This window comes from Meriones unguiculatus, chromosome 17, assembly GCF_030254825.1.
Source record: "Meriones unguiculatus strain TT.TT164.6M chromosome 17, Bangor_MerUng_6.1, whole genome shotgun sequence".
NCBI lineage: Eukaryota > Metazoa > Chordata > Mammalia > Rodentia > Muridae > Meriones > Meriones unguiculatus.
The window spans coordinates 37,480,054-37,495,319 of record NC_083364.1 but is presented as its reverse complement, the minus strand read 5'-3'; the positions used below and the strand labels follow the sequence as shown (position 1 = coordinate 37,495,319).

The 15,266-nt window shown below is 44.4% G+C and overlaps 1 protein-coding gene across 1 annotated transcript; it reads left to right on the top strand.

Moving 5' to 3' along the window:
* The first annotated feature begins 727 nt into the window (after positions 1 to 727).
* On the top strand, positions 728 to 14,966 carry Umps (uridine monophosphate synthetase). The gene is made up of 6 exons (XM_021640294.2): positions 728 to 944; positions 4,327 to 4,480; positions 8,752 to 9,423; positions 10,594 to 10,769; positions 11,801 to 11,915; positions 13,970 to 14,966. Exons 1-6 carry the CDS (start codon positions 789 to 791, stop codon positions 14,137 to 14,139), a joined length of 1,443 nt encoding a protein of 480 aa, XP_021495969.1. The 5' UTR covers positions 728 to 788; the 3' UTR covers positions 14,140 to 14,966.
* The last annotated feature ends 300 nt before the right edge of the window (positions 14,967 to 15,266 follow it).

Below are 15,266 nucleotides of genomic sequence, written 5' to 3'. Positions count from 1 at the left end.
CTCATAGTCTGTTTGATTAGTAGCATTTGAGGTTGTTTTCTTTAAGATACAGCCTTAAGTTATTATTTATTATTATCATCATTATTATTATTATTAACACAGGCTCACTAGTTACTTGCAAGTATTTCTGCTTCAGGTTCCTAAGCAGCCAGGACCACAAGAGTGTGCCACCATAACCGACTAAGGGATTTGCAAACCAAATATGCTCGGGTTTTCAAACTGCCCACTGTTATCCTTCCAGATAACCGGACACTTGTCAGTTCATCCTCCCCGAACTCCCCTCCCGTCCTTCCTCATCCCCGTGCACCACGGATGGTTCAAAGGAAGTAAGCACACGTCTCTCTGCCAGCACCAGAGCGCACAGTGACCTGCTTTACATTTCTGTGAGCAAATTACTGTGAACCTCTCCCAGGTCGGCTGCTGTGAAGCTAATGCAAGAAGGGAGCCTGTTTCAGAGAACTAGTTTACGTGGAGAATGCTAGAGAGAGTAGGGGGAGTGGTGGTTAACAGTGGATGTACCAGATAAGGAAGCGCTAAGCCATAAACAAACCAAACAAAAACCAAAACAAACAAAAAAAAAAGTACGCGGCCTCCTGACTCCCCTAGGAGTTTTCGGGCTTCGTTCTAGCCTGCAGGCTTAAAATCCCAGGGCTCCAGCCAGGAAGCGGCGAGCACCAGCCCAGACCCCGCGGCCCAGGCCGGAAAGGGCGGCGGAAGAGGCGGGGCTTCGGGCTGACGTCACGGACCCCCACGGGTCTCGGCTTCCAGAACGAACCGAGCGCGCGAGAATGGCGGTGTCTAGCGATGCCCTGGGCCTTCTGGTCGCCGAGCTGTACGACGTGCAGGCTTTCAAGTTCGGGAGCTTCGTGCTCAAGAGCGGCCTCTCCTCCCCCGTCTACATCGACCTGCGCGGCATCGTGTCGCGCCCGCGTCTTCTCAGTCAGGTACCAGCCCCGAGGGACACGATGGCCATTCCGGGCGGTGGCGGGAAAGGAGAACCGGAGATGGCGGGGGTGGCCGGAGTTGGGGGCGAGGGAGCGCCACAGACCAGGCAGGCCAGCTCACCCTGCTGGGGGTCTGGAGAGACGTGTGGAGGAGCACGGAGCCGACGGGCTGGGACCTTGTTTCTCGGGCGACCCCGTGTCGACACGTGCTCTGCGGGAGTCAGGAAACCCTGTGGGGCGGAGAGGTCCTTGGGTGAGTTCTGTGTACCTACCCCCCCCCCGAATGTGAGAATTAAGGGAGGGAAGGAAAAAGGCAGGAGCGTGGAGAAATTAGCATCGGGTCAAAGGACTCAATTTTGCTGCACGTCCAGTAGCAAGAAATTGAAGCCACATGGTGGACACCGGGAAGGCAGGTTTATTTTTCGTTTTAATTTTTGGTTGGTAAGGGTAAACTACACGCTGGGGTTTCGGACCCGATGCTTCTCTTGCACGAGAATCACCTCAAAGGCGGCTTTTCTAGCGCGACAACCAGCCAGCTGCACTGCATATGGCACTTTGAGTAGAAGGGTGAAATTGCTGAAGTATTGCCACCAACTCCGTGAGCATTTTGAGCACTGTGAAATTTTTATTACGTGTGCGTGCATGCGTGCATGCGCTTTGGTACCCTTGCAAACCTGGCAGGAGTGTGTTCTCTCCGTCCATCATGAGGGCTGAAGGTGAGCTTGAACTCAGCTGGTTGAGCTAGACAGAAAACAGCTTTACCAGGTGAGCCAATTTGCCTGCCAGAATTGTTAATAAAACACTAGGTCTGGAGGCAGGGGTTAAAGGTCATCACAGTCGGCTTCCTAGGCAGCGTGAGGCCAGCGTGGGCTACGTGAGAAACTGTCTCAAGAGCAAACAAACTGAGTAGTTATAAATCAGAGTGGCTACCGTTTGACTAGGATAACTGTAGAATATTTCCGTCATTTGCAAAGGTCTGTCAAGACAGGTAGTCAGGCATTGATGGCGCACACCTGTAATTCGTGCATTTAGCAGAAGTAGAATTGTGAATTGGAGGTCTGCCTGGGTGACACAGGTTAAACAGGAAGACCCTGTTTCAAAAAAAAAACAAAACAAACAACAACAAAAAACCAAACATCCTCCTCCAGAAACTTACCCTTAAGTTCCTGTCACACACGGACGGTGTGTTTCTTGGGTACCTGTTTTGCCTAATTACTGAAAACAGACTGATAGATGGAGATGGCTTGAACTGTTTCAAAATTTTACTATGATCAGGAATCTTGAAATAGCTCTCATCAGCGTAGAGAAACTGTATTACTAAGAACTTTCTGGTGAAAACTGCATTTTAAAGAGGTTTATGTGAATAGGGGCTCTTGGTATATACATTTCCCAGAAAAGCAGTAGATTATATGCTTACTTGTAACTTCTTAGCTCTAAGTGATAATTGACTGGTTGTGTGTGCACATAATCAGCTGGAGGGAAACGGTAGTATTTGTCTCTCTAAAAAACAAATTCCTCTTCTTATACTGTATATTTAGGTATATGGCCACACCAAAATAATGCAAAAGAATCTCTAGCAGGCTTAAGATCATGAAATTGATGTGACTCTTAAATTTCAGTTAATATACATCTTGGTTTAGATACATGTAAAGAATGACAGATTAGTAAAAGCCTGCAAGGAAAAAAAAATGTATTGCAGTGTAATAATTCTGTGGATACAGTAGAGTGGTAATTTGAAAAAACATTTTCAATTTTTTTTTTAGCATTTGTGTGTGTGTGTGTTACTGAGCATTGAGTCCTGGGCTGTTGAGTATACCAGGCAAAGTAAAGGGCTCTGTCATTGAACTACTCCCTTATCTGCCCGCTCCCCACATTCATTACAGATAATGAATTCTGGAAGTGCTTATGATTTTTGTATTAGAAATTACACACTTTGCAACTTAGAATTAGTCACAGGCTTTTAAAAATACAGAAATAAGATGTAAAAGTAACTTTTATTCGTCTAAAGTAATTGTCTCAGCTTACGGCTTCTATCTGCTAACTTACGCCTAGTCCTGGAAGCTTCTAGCCTCCGTACAATCTTATCTAGGACTAGAATGTTTTCACGCTGAGACTTACTGCTGAATAAGCTCACCCTTTCTAGTTCTTTCTGAACTCAAGCTGACCGATTTGAATTGGCTTCTTTCCTATTCTCGCTGAATTGCCCTGCTTTTCCTCAAACTAACTCTAGCAATCTGTTCTACTCTCTGGCTCCTTCTCATTTTCTGGCTTGTTCTGTCCTCACTTGTGTCTTAGCGTGTTCTCTCTTCAACCTGTTTCTGTAAAACTCCCTCTGATCTCCACTGCCTCTCAACTCACTGACTCAATCGAACTAACTAGAATTTAGAGATCTGCTTGCTTCTCTCTCCTGGGATTAAAGAGTGTATATTCCAGCTGGATAACACAGACCTAGAAGATCTTTGGATGTGATCCCTTATCAGAGCAGCCATGTTCTAAATTAAAATTACATTACAGTAAGAAGCTAGGCATGGGTAGTACGTGCCCATAATTCCAACACTTGGAAGGCTGAGGCAGAAAAATCAACATGAGTTTGAGGGCATTTTAACACTTCAAAACCTCAAAAAGGAAACAACTGTCAACCCTCCCCCACAGGAGTAAGTGATAGATGATGAACAAGAATAAAATATTTTAAAGAGCTAACCTGGTTTATGAAGCAGCTCTGAGCCTTTAAGTTTTTGTTTTAAAATAAGGTAGTGTTGGGTGAGAGCACGCATTCTAACATTAAAATATGGTTGATTTGGCCTGGTGTAGTGGCATACCTTTAATCCCAGTGCTTGGGAGGCAGAAGCAGGCAGATCTCTCAGTTGGAGGCCAGCCTGGTCTACAGAGTGAGTTCCAGGACAGACAGGGTTGCACAGGAAAACCCTGTCTTGTACCTTCCCCCCCACCCCCCCAAAAAAAGAAAAAGAATGATCTTTATGGAAAAGATAAAATATTTCACATAGCAGGCTCTATACTTAGGAAAGTCTTCACTGAAGAAGACTTCTTTCAGAAAATAGAACCAGCCATGGGTCTGGAGATTGAAGGCCTGGTGGAAGTCTGGAAAGCATCCTGGGTCTTCAGTGTGGCTCATTCTTCATAGCACAGTTCATGTAGCCCTCAGAGCAGGTCCTGAATCTAGGGAACAGGTTCATGGCGTTTGTGTTTGCGTACCGGGTTTCAAGGTTGGTACGAACTGTTATGAATGCTTCTATCTTAGGATTTAATTAAAAGGAGAATTCCCCTGGAGGGGGGTGTTTCCATCTCTGTTGTTATGCTGTTGTGTGACTCATAGCATTCTAAGTAGTAATAACGGGAAGTTTATGTGTTCCTTTTCTCACAGGTCGCAGACATCTTATTCCAAACTGCCAAAACTGCCAGCATCAGTTTCGACAGCGTGTGTGGAGTTCCTTACACAGCGTTGCCACTAGCCACGGTTATCTGTTCAACCAATCACATTCCCATGCTCATTAGGAGGAAGGAAACAAAGGATTATGGTAAAAAAAAAATAGCATAAGCCTCAGGGTAATATGTAACCTGTTAGAATTTTGTTTTTTCCAGCACTGATGTTTACTAGAGCTGTTGAATGCTCTTCAGAGGCCCGGTCGGCTGTTGCATTGTCGGCAGAAGACCCCCTCCTGTACAGTCTGGGTGTGAAATGCTTTGTGTTGACTGGGGAGTAGAAACAAAGTGCTTGGGGAACCCCGACCTCGGTGTTGGCCCTTCTTCCACCAGGAGAATGTTCTAGGAGCACATAATTCTAGGTATATTTACATGTGGATGCATGCAGTCATGAAGAGTGAGATAACTATTACGAGCCTACATAGACACCGAGAATTAACAGGATGTTTGTTTATGTTGACCTGGTAGCGCTCTGAGTTTTTAAAAGAGATCTTTTAAGATTATGCTGTATCTGGGATTCGCTTCTAGAAATTATGAGAGTACGGTGCCGGGGCCAGCCGGGCAGAGTCAAACGGTTCTTGAGTTGGGTGTGAGGATTAAAATTAATAAAATAAACACACAGCACACAGGAAACTTTTTAAAGGTCCAGACTTAACAGCTTTTGCAAAAGGCAGACTGCTGCATAAGCAGCAAGTCTCAAGTGCTGCCTCATCCTCTGCCTCCAGCCTTCTGACCACTTTATTCTTTGAGGAGTTACTTTAGCCAGTAAAACATCTCAGAACAATAGTTTAATTTGCACAAGGAGCCTGAGGAAGAGGTGTAACCCTCACAAGCTATCCCACCTGTTGTCACAAACAAAAGGAGATGGACTTGCAAGTTCTCCTCTGCCATTAGTAAAAGGCCTCCAAAAGCCATCTCTCCGCCGAGATTTAAATAACAAAGCAGGCTGCTGAGTCATGGCTCCCGACAGTACGGTGAGATAGCTCAGCAGGTAGAGGAGCCTGTAGCTGATGCTGATGACCTGGGTCCTCCATGGTGGAAGGAGAGAACCTACTACTGCGGGTCGTCCTTTGACCTTTACACATGTGCCCATACACATGCATGACATTGTGAGGGAAAGGAAGGAAGGAGGATCTGCATATTGGCTAAGAGGTACTGAGTGGTGAGTTTCTTATCTGTACACAGGGAGCATAGTTCTGTTTCCTTATGCCTTCGGTGTCTGCAAGTACTCTGCCTCATTTCAGCCTAGGGAGATTTAGTTAAGCTATGGGAAAGATGAAAGTTGATGCCTACAGTAAGCACCCCCCCCAAAAAAAAAAAAAACCCTAAACTGTCTATTTATTTTGTTTCAAAAATATGTTAGGTAGGAGAAAATATAAAATTGAGTCTTAGTATGAAGTTTAGAGCCTGAGTTACATACATTTTGTAGTGGGGCTTAATGGTAGAGAAGTCATTGTATAACTCATTGTGGTGTCCAAGAAGTTGTGAAATGTTTCCCTTCTGAGTTTAGTTTATGAACATGAGTGTTGCTTGCATTTATTGTATGTGTACCGCATCTGTGTAGTGCCAGCAGAGGCTAGAATAGGACATTAGATCACCTGGAACTAATTATAGTTGTGAGCTCCATGTGGGTGCTGGGAACTGAACCTGGTTCTCTGCAAGAGCAGCCAGTGCTCTTAACCACTGAGCCATCTCCCTAACCCCTATTTTGTTAGAGGCAGGATCTCACTGTAGATCCCTGGCTGGCTTGTGTGGCCTAAGCTGATTGTAAGGCTCTAGCAGCCCTCCTCTTTGCAGCCCTCCTCTTTTATCCTAAGTATTAGGATAACAGGAATGTGTCTCACCTGGCTTTAAATTGCTTTAAAAGATATTTGTTCAGTTGGTCAGTATTGATGGGAAAGGAATGATTTTTAATATAAAGGCTAACATTTAATTAGAGCTGGCTTATAGTTCCAGAGGTTTAGTCCATTATCATCATGGCAGGAAGCATAGTGACAATGCAGGCAGACATGGTGCTGGAGAAGGAGCTGAGAGTTCTCCAGCTTTATCTGAAGGTAGCCAGAAGGACATTCTGTCCTACTGTAGCCTGGCCTCCAGTGATAAACTTCCTCTAATAGGATCACACCTACTCCAGCAAGGACACATTTTCTAATAGTGCCACTCCCCATGGGCTAAGCATTCAAACATGAGTCTGTGGGGGCCAAACCTACTCAGACCACCACCTTCCACTCCCTGGCCCACACAGGTTTGTAGCTATAACATACTACAAAGTGCATTCAGTCCAACTCCACAGTCCCCACAGTGTTTAAAAGTTCAAAGTCTCTTCTGAGATTCATGTGATCTCTTAACTGTAATCCCCTATAAAATCAAAAAGCAGAACACATACTTCCGATATACAGGATATACATTGTCATTCCAAAGTGTAGGGAAGTGAGCACAGTGAGGAAATACTGGACCAAAGCAAGAACGAAAACCAGCTGGGCAAATTCCAAACTCTGCATCTCCCGTGTCTGATGTCAAAATGCTCTTCAGATCTCCAGTTACTTTCAGCTTTGTTGACTCTAACACACTTCTTTCTCTTGGGCTGGTTCCACGCCCTGTTAGCAGCTTTCCGTAATGTTTCTGGCATCTCTAACCTCTTGTGGTCTCCAAGGCAATACAGGCTTCAATTTCACAGCTTCACACAATGGGCTTCCATGCAAGGACACTGCTGACGCATTTCATGGCTTCGGTGGCTTTCCTTAGTCACAAAAAGAAATTCATCTTGATTCTAAGGCCAGAACCACCTAGCCAAAACGGCCAACTTAGTTCTGCCCCCTTGTTTAATTACATCTTCACCACCAGTTTTCAGTGGTTTCTTTTACTGCCTAAGCTTAGCTGTTCTGAAACTTGCTCTGTAACCGGGCTGGCCTTGAACTTAGATCTGTGTGCCTCTTTCTCCTAAGTGCTGGGTTTAAAGGCATTGTACCACCACACCTGGACCCTAAGCTTTTCTTTAATTCCTTTTCATTATATCTCTCTATAAGCATAGCCACTGTGCCTCAAGATCTGGATCAAAAGCTTGTCTCTTCCAGCCTCAAAAGCCAGATCAAAGGCAGGTTGTCTTCCTGACTCAAGGTCCGGATTAGGTGTGCCCTTCATTTCTAGATGGTAGTCCATTTCAAGAATAGCCATCACAATCCGCCCCTTGTCAACCTGACACAAACCATATCTCCTTATGTCGAACTGAAAACAATAACCAGGTCATAACAACAACTAACATGATGTGACTCCCTTTTACGACAGAAAATGCATTGTAAATTTAGAATAGGTAGCAATGTCCCTTGGGAGGAACATCCTTTTCTCAAGATGGAAGCTTAGCTGGGTAGGAGCTTGCCCCCAGGTCATTACTCCCCTAATTCCATTTAATATCTTTAATTTGTTCATCTCCCTGAACACAGGATGTAGCTCCATTTCACTTCTTGGTACCCCTTTACTCCTTGAACCATATATTTTGTATTTTTCCTTTCTCAGTTTTCTACATTAGAATTCTTCATAAGTGTGAGCCACAGGACAGAGAGTATATTTGGCTGTTTTGAGATTTCCTTTGTCAGTACAATTAATACAAATCTCTTTAGCCTCAGACAGACTCTTTAGACAAGGGCAAAAAGCAGCCATATTCATCAAAATATCACAAGAACAATATCTAGGCAACATAATAAAATTCTCCTCTGAAACCTCTTGAGCCAGGCCCCCACTGGTTCAAATTACCCTTATCACCACTGTTTTCCATGCTTTTCTACTAGTATGGCCATTAAGTCCTGCTTAAAATATTTCACTGTTTTCCACCTCCCAAAATGCATATTCCTCCAAATAGGCATGGTCAGACCTATCCCTGGTACCAACTTCTGTCTTAAGTTGGGATTTTATTGCTATGAAGAGGCACCATGACCAAGGCAACTCTAATTAGGGCTGGCTTACAGTTTCAGAGGTTTAGTCCATTATCATTATGCATGTAGACATAGTGCTAAAGAAGGAGCTGAGAGTTCAAAATCGTGATCTGTAGGCAGCAGAATGGTATTCCCCAATACTAGCATATTCTGTCTTTTATTACTGTGTAAGTGATCTTGCTTTAAGAAAGTCCACATTTGTTCAGAAAGTGTTTCTATTTACACTGAAATAATATGTTGTACCATAACTTTCTATGTAATTAGCAGTTTGGCGATGCAGAGGACACTGAATTGTGTCACATGGAACTCAAAGTCAATGATCATAAATAAGATTTCAGTAATCTGAACTCTATAAGTACATAGCAAGTGTAGACACAGGAGACACCTTGAGTTAGCTGAAACATTAGTGTTTTTCAACAGAAGCTTTTCTTTTCTAGGTACCAAGCGTCTTGTAGAAGGAGAGATTAATCCGGGGCAAACCTGTCTGATCATTGAGGATGTCGTCACCAGTGGAGCCAGTGTTTTGGAAACTGTTGATGTTCTTCAGAAGGAGGGCCTGAAGGTGACCGATGCCATAGTGCTGTTAGACCGCGAGCAGGGAGGCAAGGACAAACTGCAGGCTCATGGGATCCGTCTCCACTCAGTGTGCACATTGTCCAACATCCTGGAGATTCTTGAACAGCAGAAAAAAATTGATGCTGAGATGGTCAGGAGAGTGAAGAGCTTCATTCAGGAGAATGTTTTTCCAGCAGCTAATCAAAATGGTTTTTCCCCTCCAGAGAAAAGAGCATGCAAAGAACTCAGCTTTGGTGCGCGAGCAGAGCTGCCCAGGATCCACCCACTCGCCTCAAAACTTCTCAAGCTTATGCAGAAGAAGGAGAGCAACCTGTGTCTGTCTGCTGATGTGTCCGAGGCCAGAGAGCTGCTGCAGCTAGCAGATGCCTTGGGACCCAGCATCTGCATGCTCAAAACTCATGTCGATATTCTGAATGATTTTACTCTGGATGTGATGGAGGAGTTGACAGCTTTGGCAAAACGCCATGAGTTCTTAATATTTGAAGACAGGAAGTTCGCTGATATAGGAAACACAGTAAAAAAGCAGTACGAAAGTAAGTGCATTGGAAAGAAGAGGTATTGGCTCATTTAAGTGAAAATCAGCAGTAGAACAAGCCATCAGGCACCGGAGTGAAGCCTTTGTCATTGTTACTTCCCATCTTGCAGTTTTGTCCTCTGTGTTGCTCTTTGTTGACTTGTATCTCAGGTAGGGATTCCACACCTCACTCTTACCTCAGGGTGTAAACAAACTCCCTTCGCTAGCTGGCCTGAGGAATACACCTGCTCCTGGGAGTACACAGTTGAGCTCTGACATCTTGGACTGAGATTTCTGTCAATTCCCTTAAAGAAAGTGGGTGAGCTGCTATCAGAAGGGTGCACGAATTCTAGGCAGGCAAAACAAAATGTGTTGGCCCTAACTGAAAATTGCCAGTATAGGAAAAGTTAGAAAAAAAATATAAAGTGATACTTTTAGCAGAAAAACTCATTGATAAGCTTTTTTCCCCTTTAAGTTTTTAGTATCAGGCAAAGCAGCTTAGGGGTGGCCTGGGAAATGCTTAGTCTTTTCTCATGCAGATTTCTGCTCTTAGAAACAAGGGCTGCAGTTTGTACTATGTAGGTCTGATGCTTTTTCTTTTGTCTTAGAACAGCCACATGATTTCCTATTTTTTAGTGCATGCCTATGCCTAATCCTTTTTCTTTCAAGTAGAATTGTCTGCTGCGCTATGTATTAATGATATCCTACCCGGACTACATTGCTTTGCTTAGTTGAGCTTCCTGGCTGAAGAGTTATATAACCTTTCTTTAATGTGTTGGTTTTTAAAAAAATCTGCATTTTTACTGTCAGTTAAAATGTGTACAGTTGCCTGTTAAGATTGGGACATCCAAGAAACTTTTAGAGGTTAAAGTTGCTCATAGATCTCTATAGGGTGAAAAATCTGACCTTTTTCTTCAAGAGACTTTCAGAATGTCACGCTTGAGTTCTGTTACAGTCCAGCTTCTTAGGAGTCCTCTCTAATGGCATATGCTTTATTGGTGGTCTCAGTCTGCAAAAAAAAAACAAAAAACAAAAAACAGCCCATTAGTGTTCCTGACAAGCCATGGGTCTACTGATAAAGTTCTTAAAGTGCTTACTAAAAGGTCATTTCATACTAAAAGGTCATTTGCAATTGATTGGGCGAAAGGGTATAGATTTATGTTTGAATCTTTTCTTAATTCTTCCTCAGGTGGCATCTTTAAAATAGCTTCCTGGGCAGACCTAGTAAATGCCCATGTGGTGCCAGGCTCAGGAGTTGTGAAAGGCTTGCAGGAAGTGGGCAAACCTTTACATCGAGCATGCCTGCTCATTGGAGAAATGAGCTCCGCTGGCTCCTTGGCCACTGGAAACTACACCAAAGCAGCAGTAAGTGCTGGGGTGCGACAAGATCTGTTTGTAGGGCAAGAAAGTACCTTCATCTGAGGTCTGTGGGACCTGTGGCCTCACCTCATGCCCCTCCTCACTTCAGCTATTCTAACACTTTATTAACACCAGTTGAATTGAAGTCTTTGATCTTGTAGCAGGTGAAGGGTTTGAATTAAGACATATTCCTATGCTTGACTGAGGCAAAACTCAAGGTAAAGGTTGAATTTTAAGTTGCTCTTCACCTTTTCCTATGGTACATTTTATAGTTGGATATTCGTCTAGAAAGTGGTTAATGATATAGATATTCTAAGGAACATAATTTTTGTATGGTGTTTTGCCTGCCTGTGAGTCTGTGTACCACCTATTTTCTTGGTGCCCACAGAAGCCAGTAGAGGGCATTGGATTTGTTGGAACTGAAGTTACAGATGGTTGAGAGCCACCATTGTGTGTGCTGGGAATTGAACCTGGGCTTTGTAGAAGAGCAACCACTGAGCCATCTATCCAGTCCTCTATGGCAAATTTACCCTGAATGGACCATAAATACTTGCTTCCCAGGTCTCAGAAGCAAAAGGTCTGGGAGTGAGGTCTGGCTCAAGGACAAGCTGTCCCTTACTGGAAGTAGCTGGGGGCAAGAGTGACCTGAGCCTGTGAAGACATAGTATGGGAATGAGAGGGCCAGTGGAGAGCAGGTGCAAAAAGAGGGAAAGTGTGGAAGAGTGCTGAACAGCTGTTGAAAATGTAGCTATTTTATCTATGATTAGACACCTTAAATCCTTCTTGGAAGGAGGCATGTTATAAGCATCTTGTTACCTGATGCTTGTACAGTCAGTGTTCTGATCTTTGCAAGCACGGTTCCTTGGAGGAAGGGTCATCTCAGGATCTTAGTGAAGGCAAGTGTGTTTTCTTCGTCACAGGTGACAGCTAAGCTGGCCTGTTTGAGATGGCAAGTTTCTCCTGTAATAGCATTTTACTGTGGCTGATTTTTCTGTGTTACTGTGTCCTTGTAACGCTGCCTATTGTATCCCATTTAGGTTGGGATGGCTGAGGAGCACTGTGAGTTTGTCATTGGCTTTATTTCTGGCTCCCGAATAAGCATGAAGCCAGAATTTCTTCACTTGACCCCTGGAGTTCAGTTAGAAAAAGGAGGTAAGCATGCTCACTAGCTGTGTTCCAAACGTGCTTCTTTATCCATGTCAGTTCGAGTGACACACTGTATGCTGTGCTCAACCTGTGGGTCGTGGTTCTTTTGGGAGGTCGCATATCAGGTACTTGCCTTACAATTCATAACTAGCAAGATTACAGTTGGGAAGCTTTTCAGTGAAATAACTATGGTAGGGGGAGTCACCACTACAGCATTAGGAAGATTGAGAAGCACTGATCTAGACTAGTGAATGGGCCCTTTGACCTGGTGATAGCATATGCTGTATTTATATGACAGCTTGCGGTTTAATTTAGGATAATAAGAATTTAGAAGGCTACTGGAATTTGTCCAGGAAACTTTTGAGATGGGCCTAGCTCACTTGGACCTTGGAGAGATCTGCTTAACTCAGCCTCCAAATGTTGGGGCTGAAGACATGTCCCTCCATGCTGGCCAGAAACCTGATTATTGTAGGTTAGCATTTCCAATCGCTGCACCAAGCACGCCACCCACAGAAAGCATTTTGTGTTTCAGTGGGGAAAACCCTTGGCTAAACAGAGGATTGACAGCAGCTTTGATGTGCCAGTGTCTGGCTGTGGTCCTTAAACTAGGACCAGTCTCAAATGCAGTTGGAAAGGAGTGAGCCAGGATTTACAGACGGGCGAGGATAAAGGCTGGATGTAGTTCTAAATAGTGTGTGCTCGGCCAACATGAGGCTCTGGGGCTCAGTTTCCAGCACCTCACTCTGGCTGCCAACAAAATTGTAGCTGTCCTGTAGGACAGAGTAAACGGGTCAGGTCGGTTTTGAAGGTGTAGACGTGACTAGTTACTATGTCTTGAATATTCCTAGGAATCTGTTCTGTATGCAGGATTTATGCCAGGGTCTAAAAGTACTGATTTTCAAGCACTGAACTCTTAAGAGTATTTTATATAGTATTTGCCACATTTAGAGAAAAGTACTGCCTTCTGGAGTTACTTTAAACAGTCTCAGATTTTACACAGTCTACGTAGTCTTGGAAATCAACATTTTTAAACTCTGCAGTTGAAAAGATTTCTGTTTGGCTGAAGAGATGGCTCAGAGCTTAAGAGCACTGGCTGTTCTTCCAAAGGACCCGAGTTCAATTCCCAGCAACTACAACCCTCAATAATGAGATCTCCGTGCCCTTTTCTGGTGTGTAGGCACACCTGCAGGCAGAATACTTTCCATTCTTAGCCCATCCATTGTTTGCTTTAGACAGGATCTCTATTTTGTCCTAGAACTCTCTATACACCAGGCTGGCCTTGAACTCAGAGATCCTCCTGCCTCTTCCCCAGGGGTGTGCACCACCACTCCTGGCTTTTTTTTTTTTTTTCCTTGTATAGCATAGGCTGGCCTCCAACTCCTGAGTGCATATGCCATCATTTCCAGCTGGCTAAAGTGGGGCTTTGCACATTCTAGGCAGGTTCTAACACTGAGCTCCAGCCCCATCACTAAATAAACGGTTTCTTTTTATTTTTAATTAAATGCATAGTCTTACTTGAGGCAATATTGAGGTGTCCCTTAATTCAATAGGGAGCCTCATCCGAATAGTAAAACAGGAGTGGCCTATTGTCATTACAGGTTCATAGTATGACCACTTAGTGTTGGGAGGCATATGGGCGGGGCGTGAATAGCCGCAGCGTGGCGCCCTCGCACAAAGCAAAGCTGGATTGGACCGCTACAAATTCCTTTACTAGATGGCACAGTAGGCCTTAGGCTTCTAGGAACCCATTTAACCTAATGTTTCTACAACAACAACTAATAGAATGCATTCATTATCCAGGTGTGTTGGCACTAGGGAGGCAGGCAGATTTCCGAGTGCAAGGCCACCTTGGTTTACATTGTCCCCCAAAACAAAGGCTTAGGGTCTGAGGCCTTGGTGGGACTGTAGCAGAAATGGTTATGAAGAATGTGTTATTCATAAATAAAGTGTTCTGCACTAATCCTAATACCTTAGTTGATTCAGTGGGCCTGCCACCTCCTGTGTTGCCCACAGGCTTCCTGAGTTTGCATTCTGTTAAATAGCCTTTTTCCCCCCTACAGGAGATCACCTTGGCCAACAGTACAATAGTCCCCAAGAAGTGATTGGCAAACGAGGTTCTGACATCATCATTGTAGGCCGGGGAATCCTTGAAGCAGCTAACCGCCTGGAAGCAGCTGAGATGTACAGAAAAGCAGCCTGGGAGGCTTATTTGAGTCGGCTTTCTGCTTAAAGAGAAGACACTGAAGATGGGCGTCCCAGCGGTCCCTGTCTTCAAACCAGTAGTGCCCAGGCTCCTGCCTGGGGCCTGTGACAGACTCTGCAGCTATCACTCATGGTCTTTAACTTGTCTTCGCTGAAGAGCTCTTTTAAGCTCGCTTTCACCGAGACTGGCATTTGTTTGGCAGCTACCACCTCTCTGATTCCCTGGACTAGACTGCTTGATTCTTTTAGTTGCAGTGAGACTCAGTCACATCTCACGATAGCCACTTACCTCCTTCACTGCCACAAAGCTGATCCATTCTGCTTCTCGGCAGCCAGGGTAGAAAGTCACAGTTTCCTCTTGTCTTATCTGGATAGCAGGCTGCTGTTTTAACTCCTTGTCAGTGCTGAAAAGGAGGAGACTGTTACTGAAGTGTTTGCTGACAGAGAAATTGGGTGGCCCTGGCAGTGTGATCTGACTGGTGTTTGGCACGTAGCGCTTAGCTGTGCCCATTGCAAGTGGAATTCACAGCCCCCATAAGCTTGAACCATTTCCCCGAGTCATATGTTTACCAAGCAGTTGCCCCGGTTTCTGCTCTCCATGGGTTATCAAGTTTGTATTCCTGCCAAAAGGAAAGATCCTTTCATGCTCGGATAGCTGTTCGTAAATAGTCCAGGTTTGAGCAAACTGCTGAGTGTCAGATGGGATGGTCTAAGAGTGAGTCTATATGTTAGCCATGTAGTCTGTTAGCTTCCTTATAACCGAGTCAGTGTAAAGCTTCCTTGGCCTGACTTCCCTCGGTGATAGAATGTGACCTGAGGGTTGTGAGCTGAAATAAACCCTTTCCTTCACAAAGAGTTGGGTATCAAGAATAGACCACTGTATGTTTTGGTAGTCTTCCCAGCATTGGGGGCTTGTTTTGGCAGTGACTCATTTTGGCCAGTTTCTTGTTTTGAGAAGGGATGTTATGTTAGCCAGCCTGGCCTTGAATTCACAATCTTGCATCAGCCTCAAGTGCTAGGATTACATTTCAGGAGTTTCAGAGTAGCCACCATACTGGGGTGTGCTGGAATTCCTCCCACTTTGCTCCATGAAAGTTACTGTGGTGCAGAGCTAACAATGGAAGCTTTACACACAAGGAAAGAACAAGTGGCTAG

Coding starts and splice junctions, on each gene's coding strand:
- Umps (XM_021640294.2), top strand. CDS start 789: ATGGCGGTGTCTAGCGATGCCCTGGGCCTTCTGGTCGCCGAGCTGTAC. Junction 4,481..8,751: donor GAAGGAAACAAAGGATTATG/GTAAAAAAAAAA, acceptor TTTCTTTTCTAG/GTACCAAGCGTCTTGTAGAA. Junction 10,770..11,800: donor GAAACTACACCAAAGCAGCA/GTAAGTGCTGGG, acceptor TATCCCATTTAG/GTTGGGATGGCTGAGGAGCA.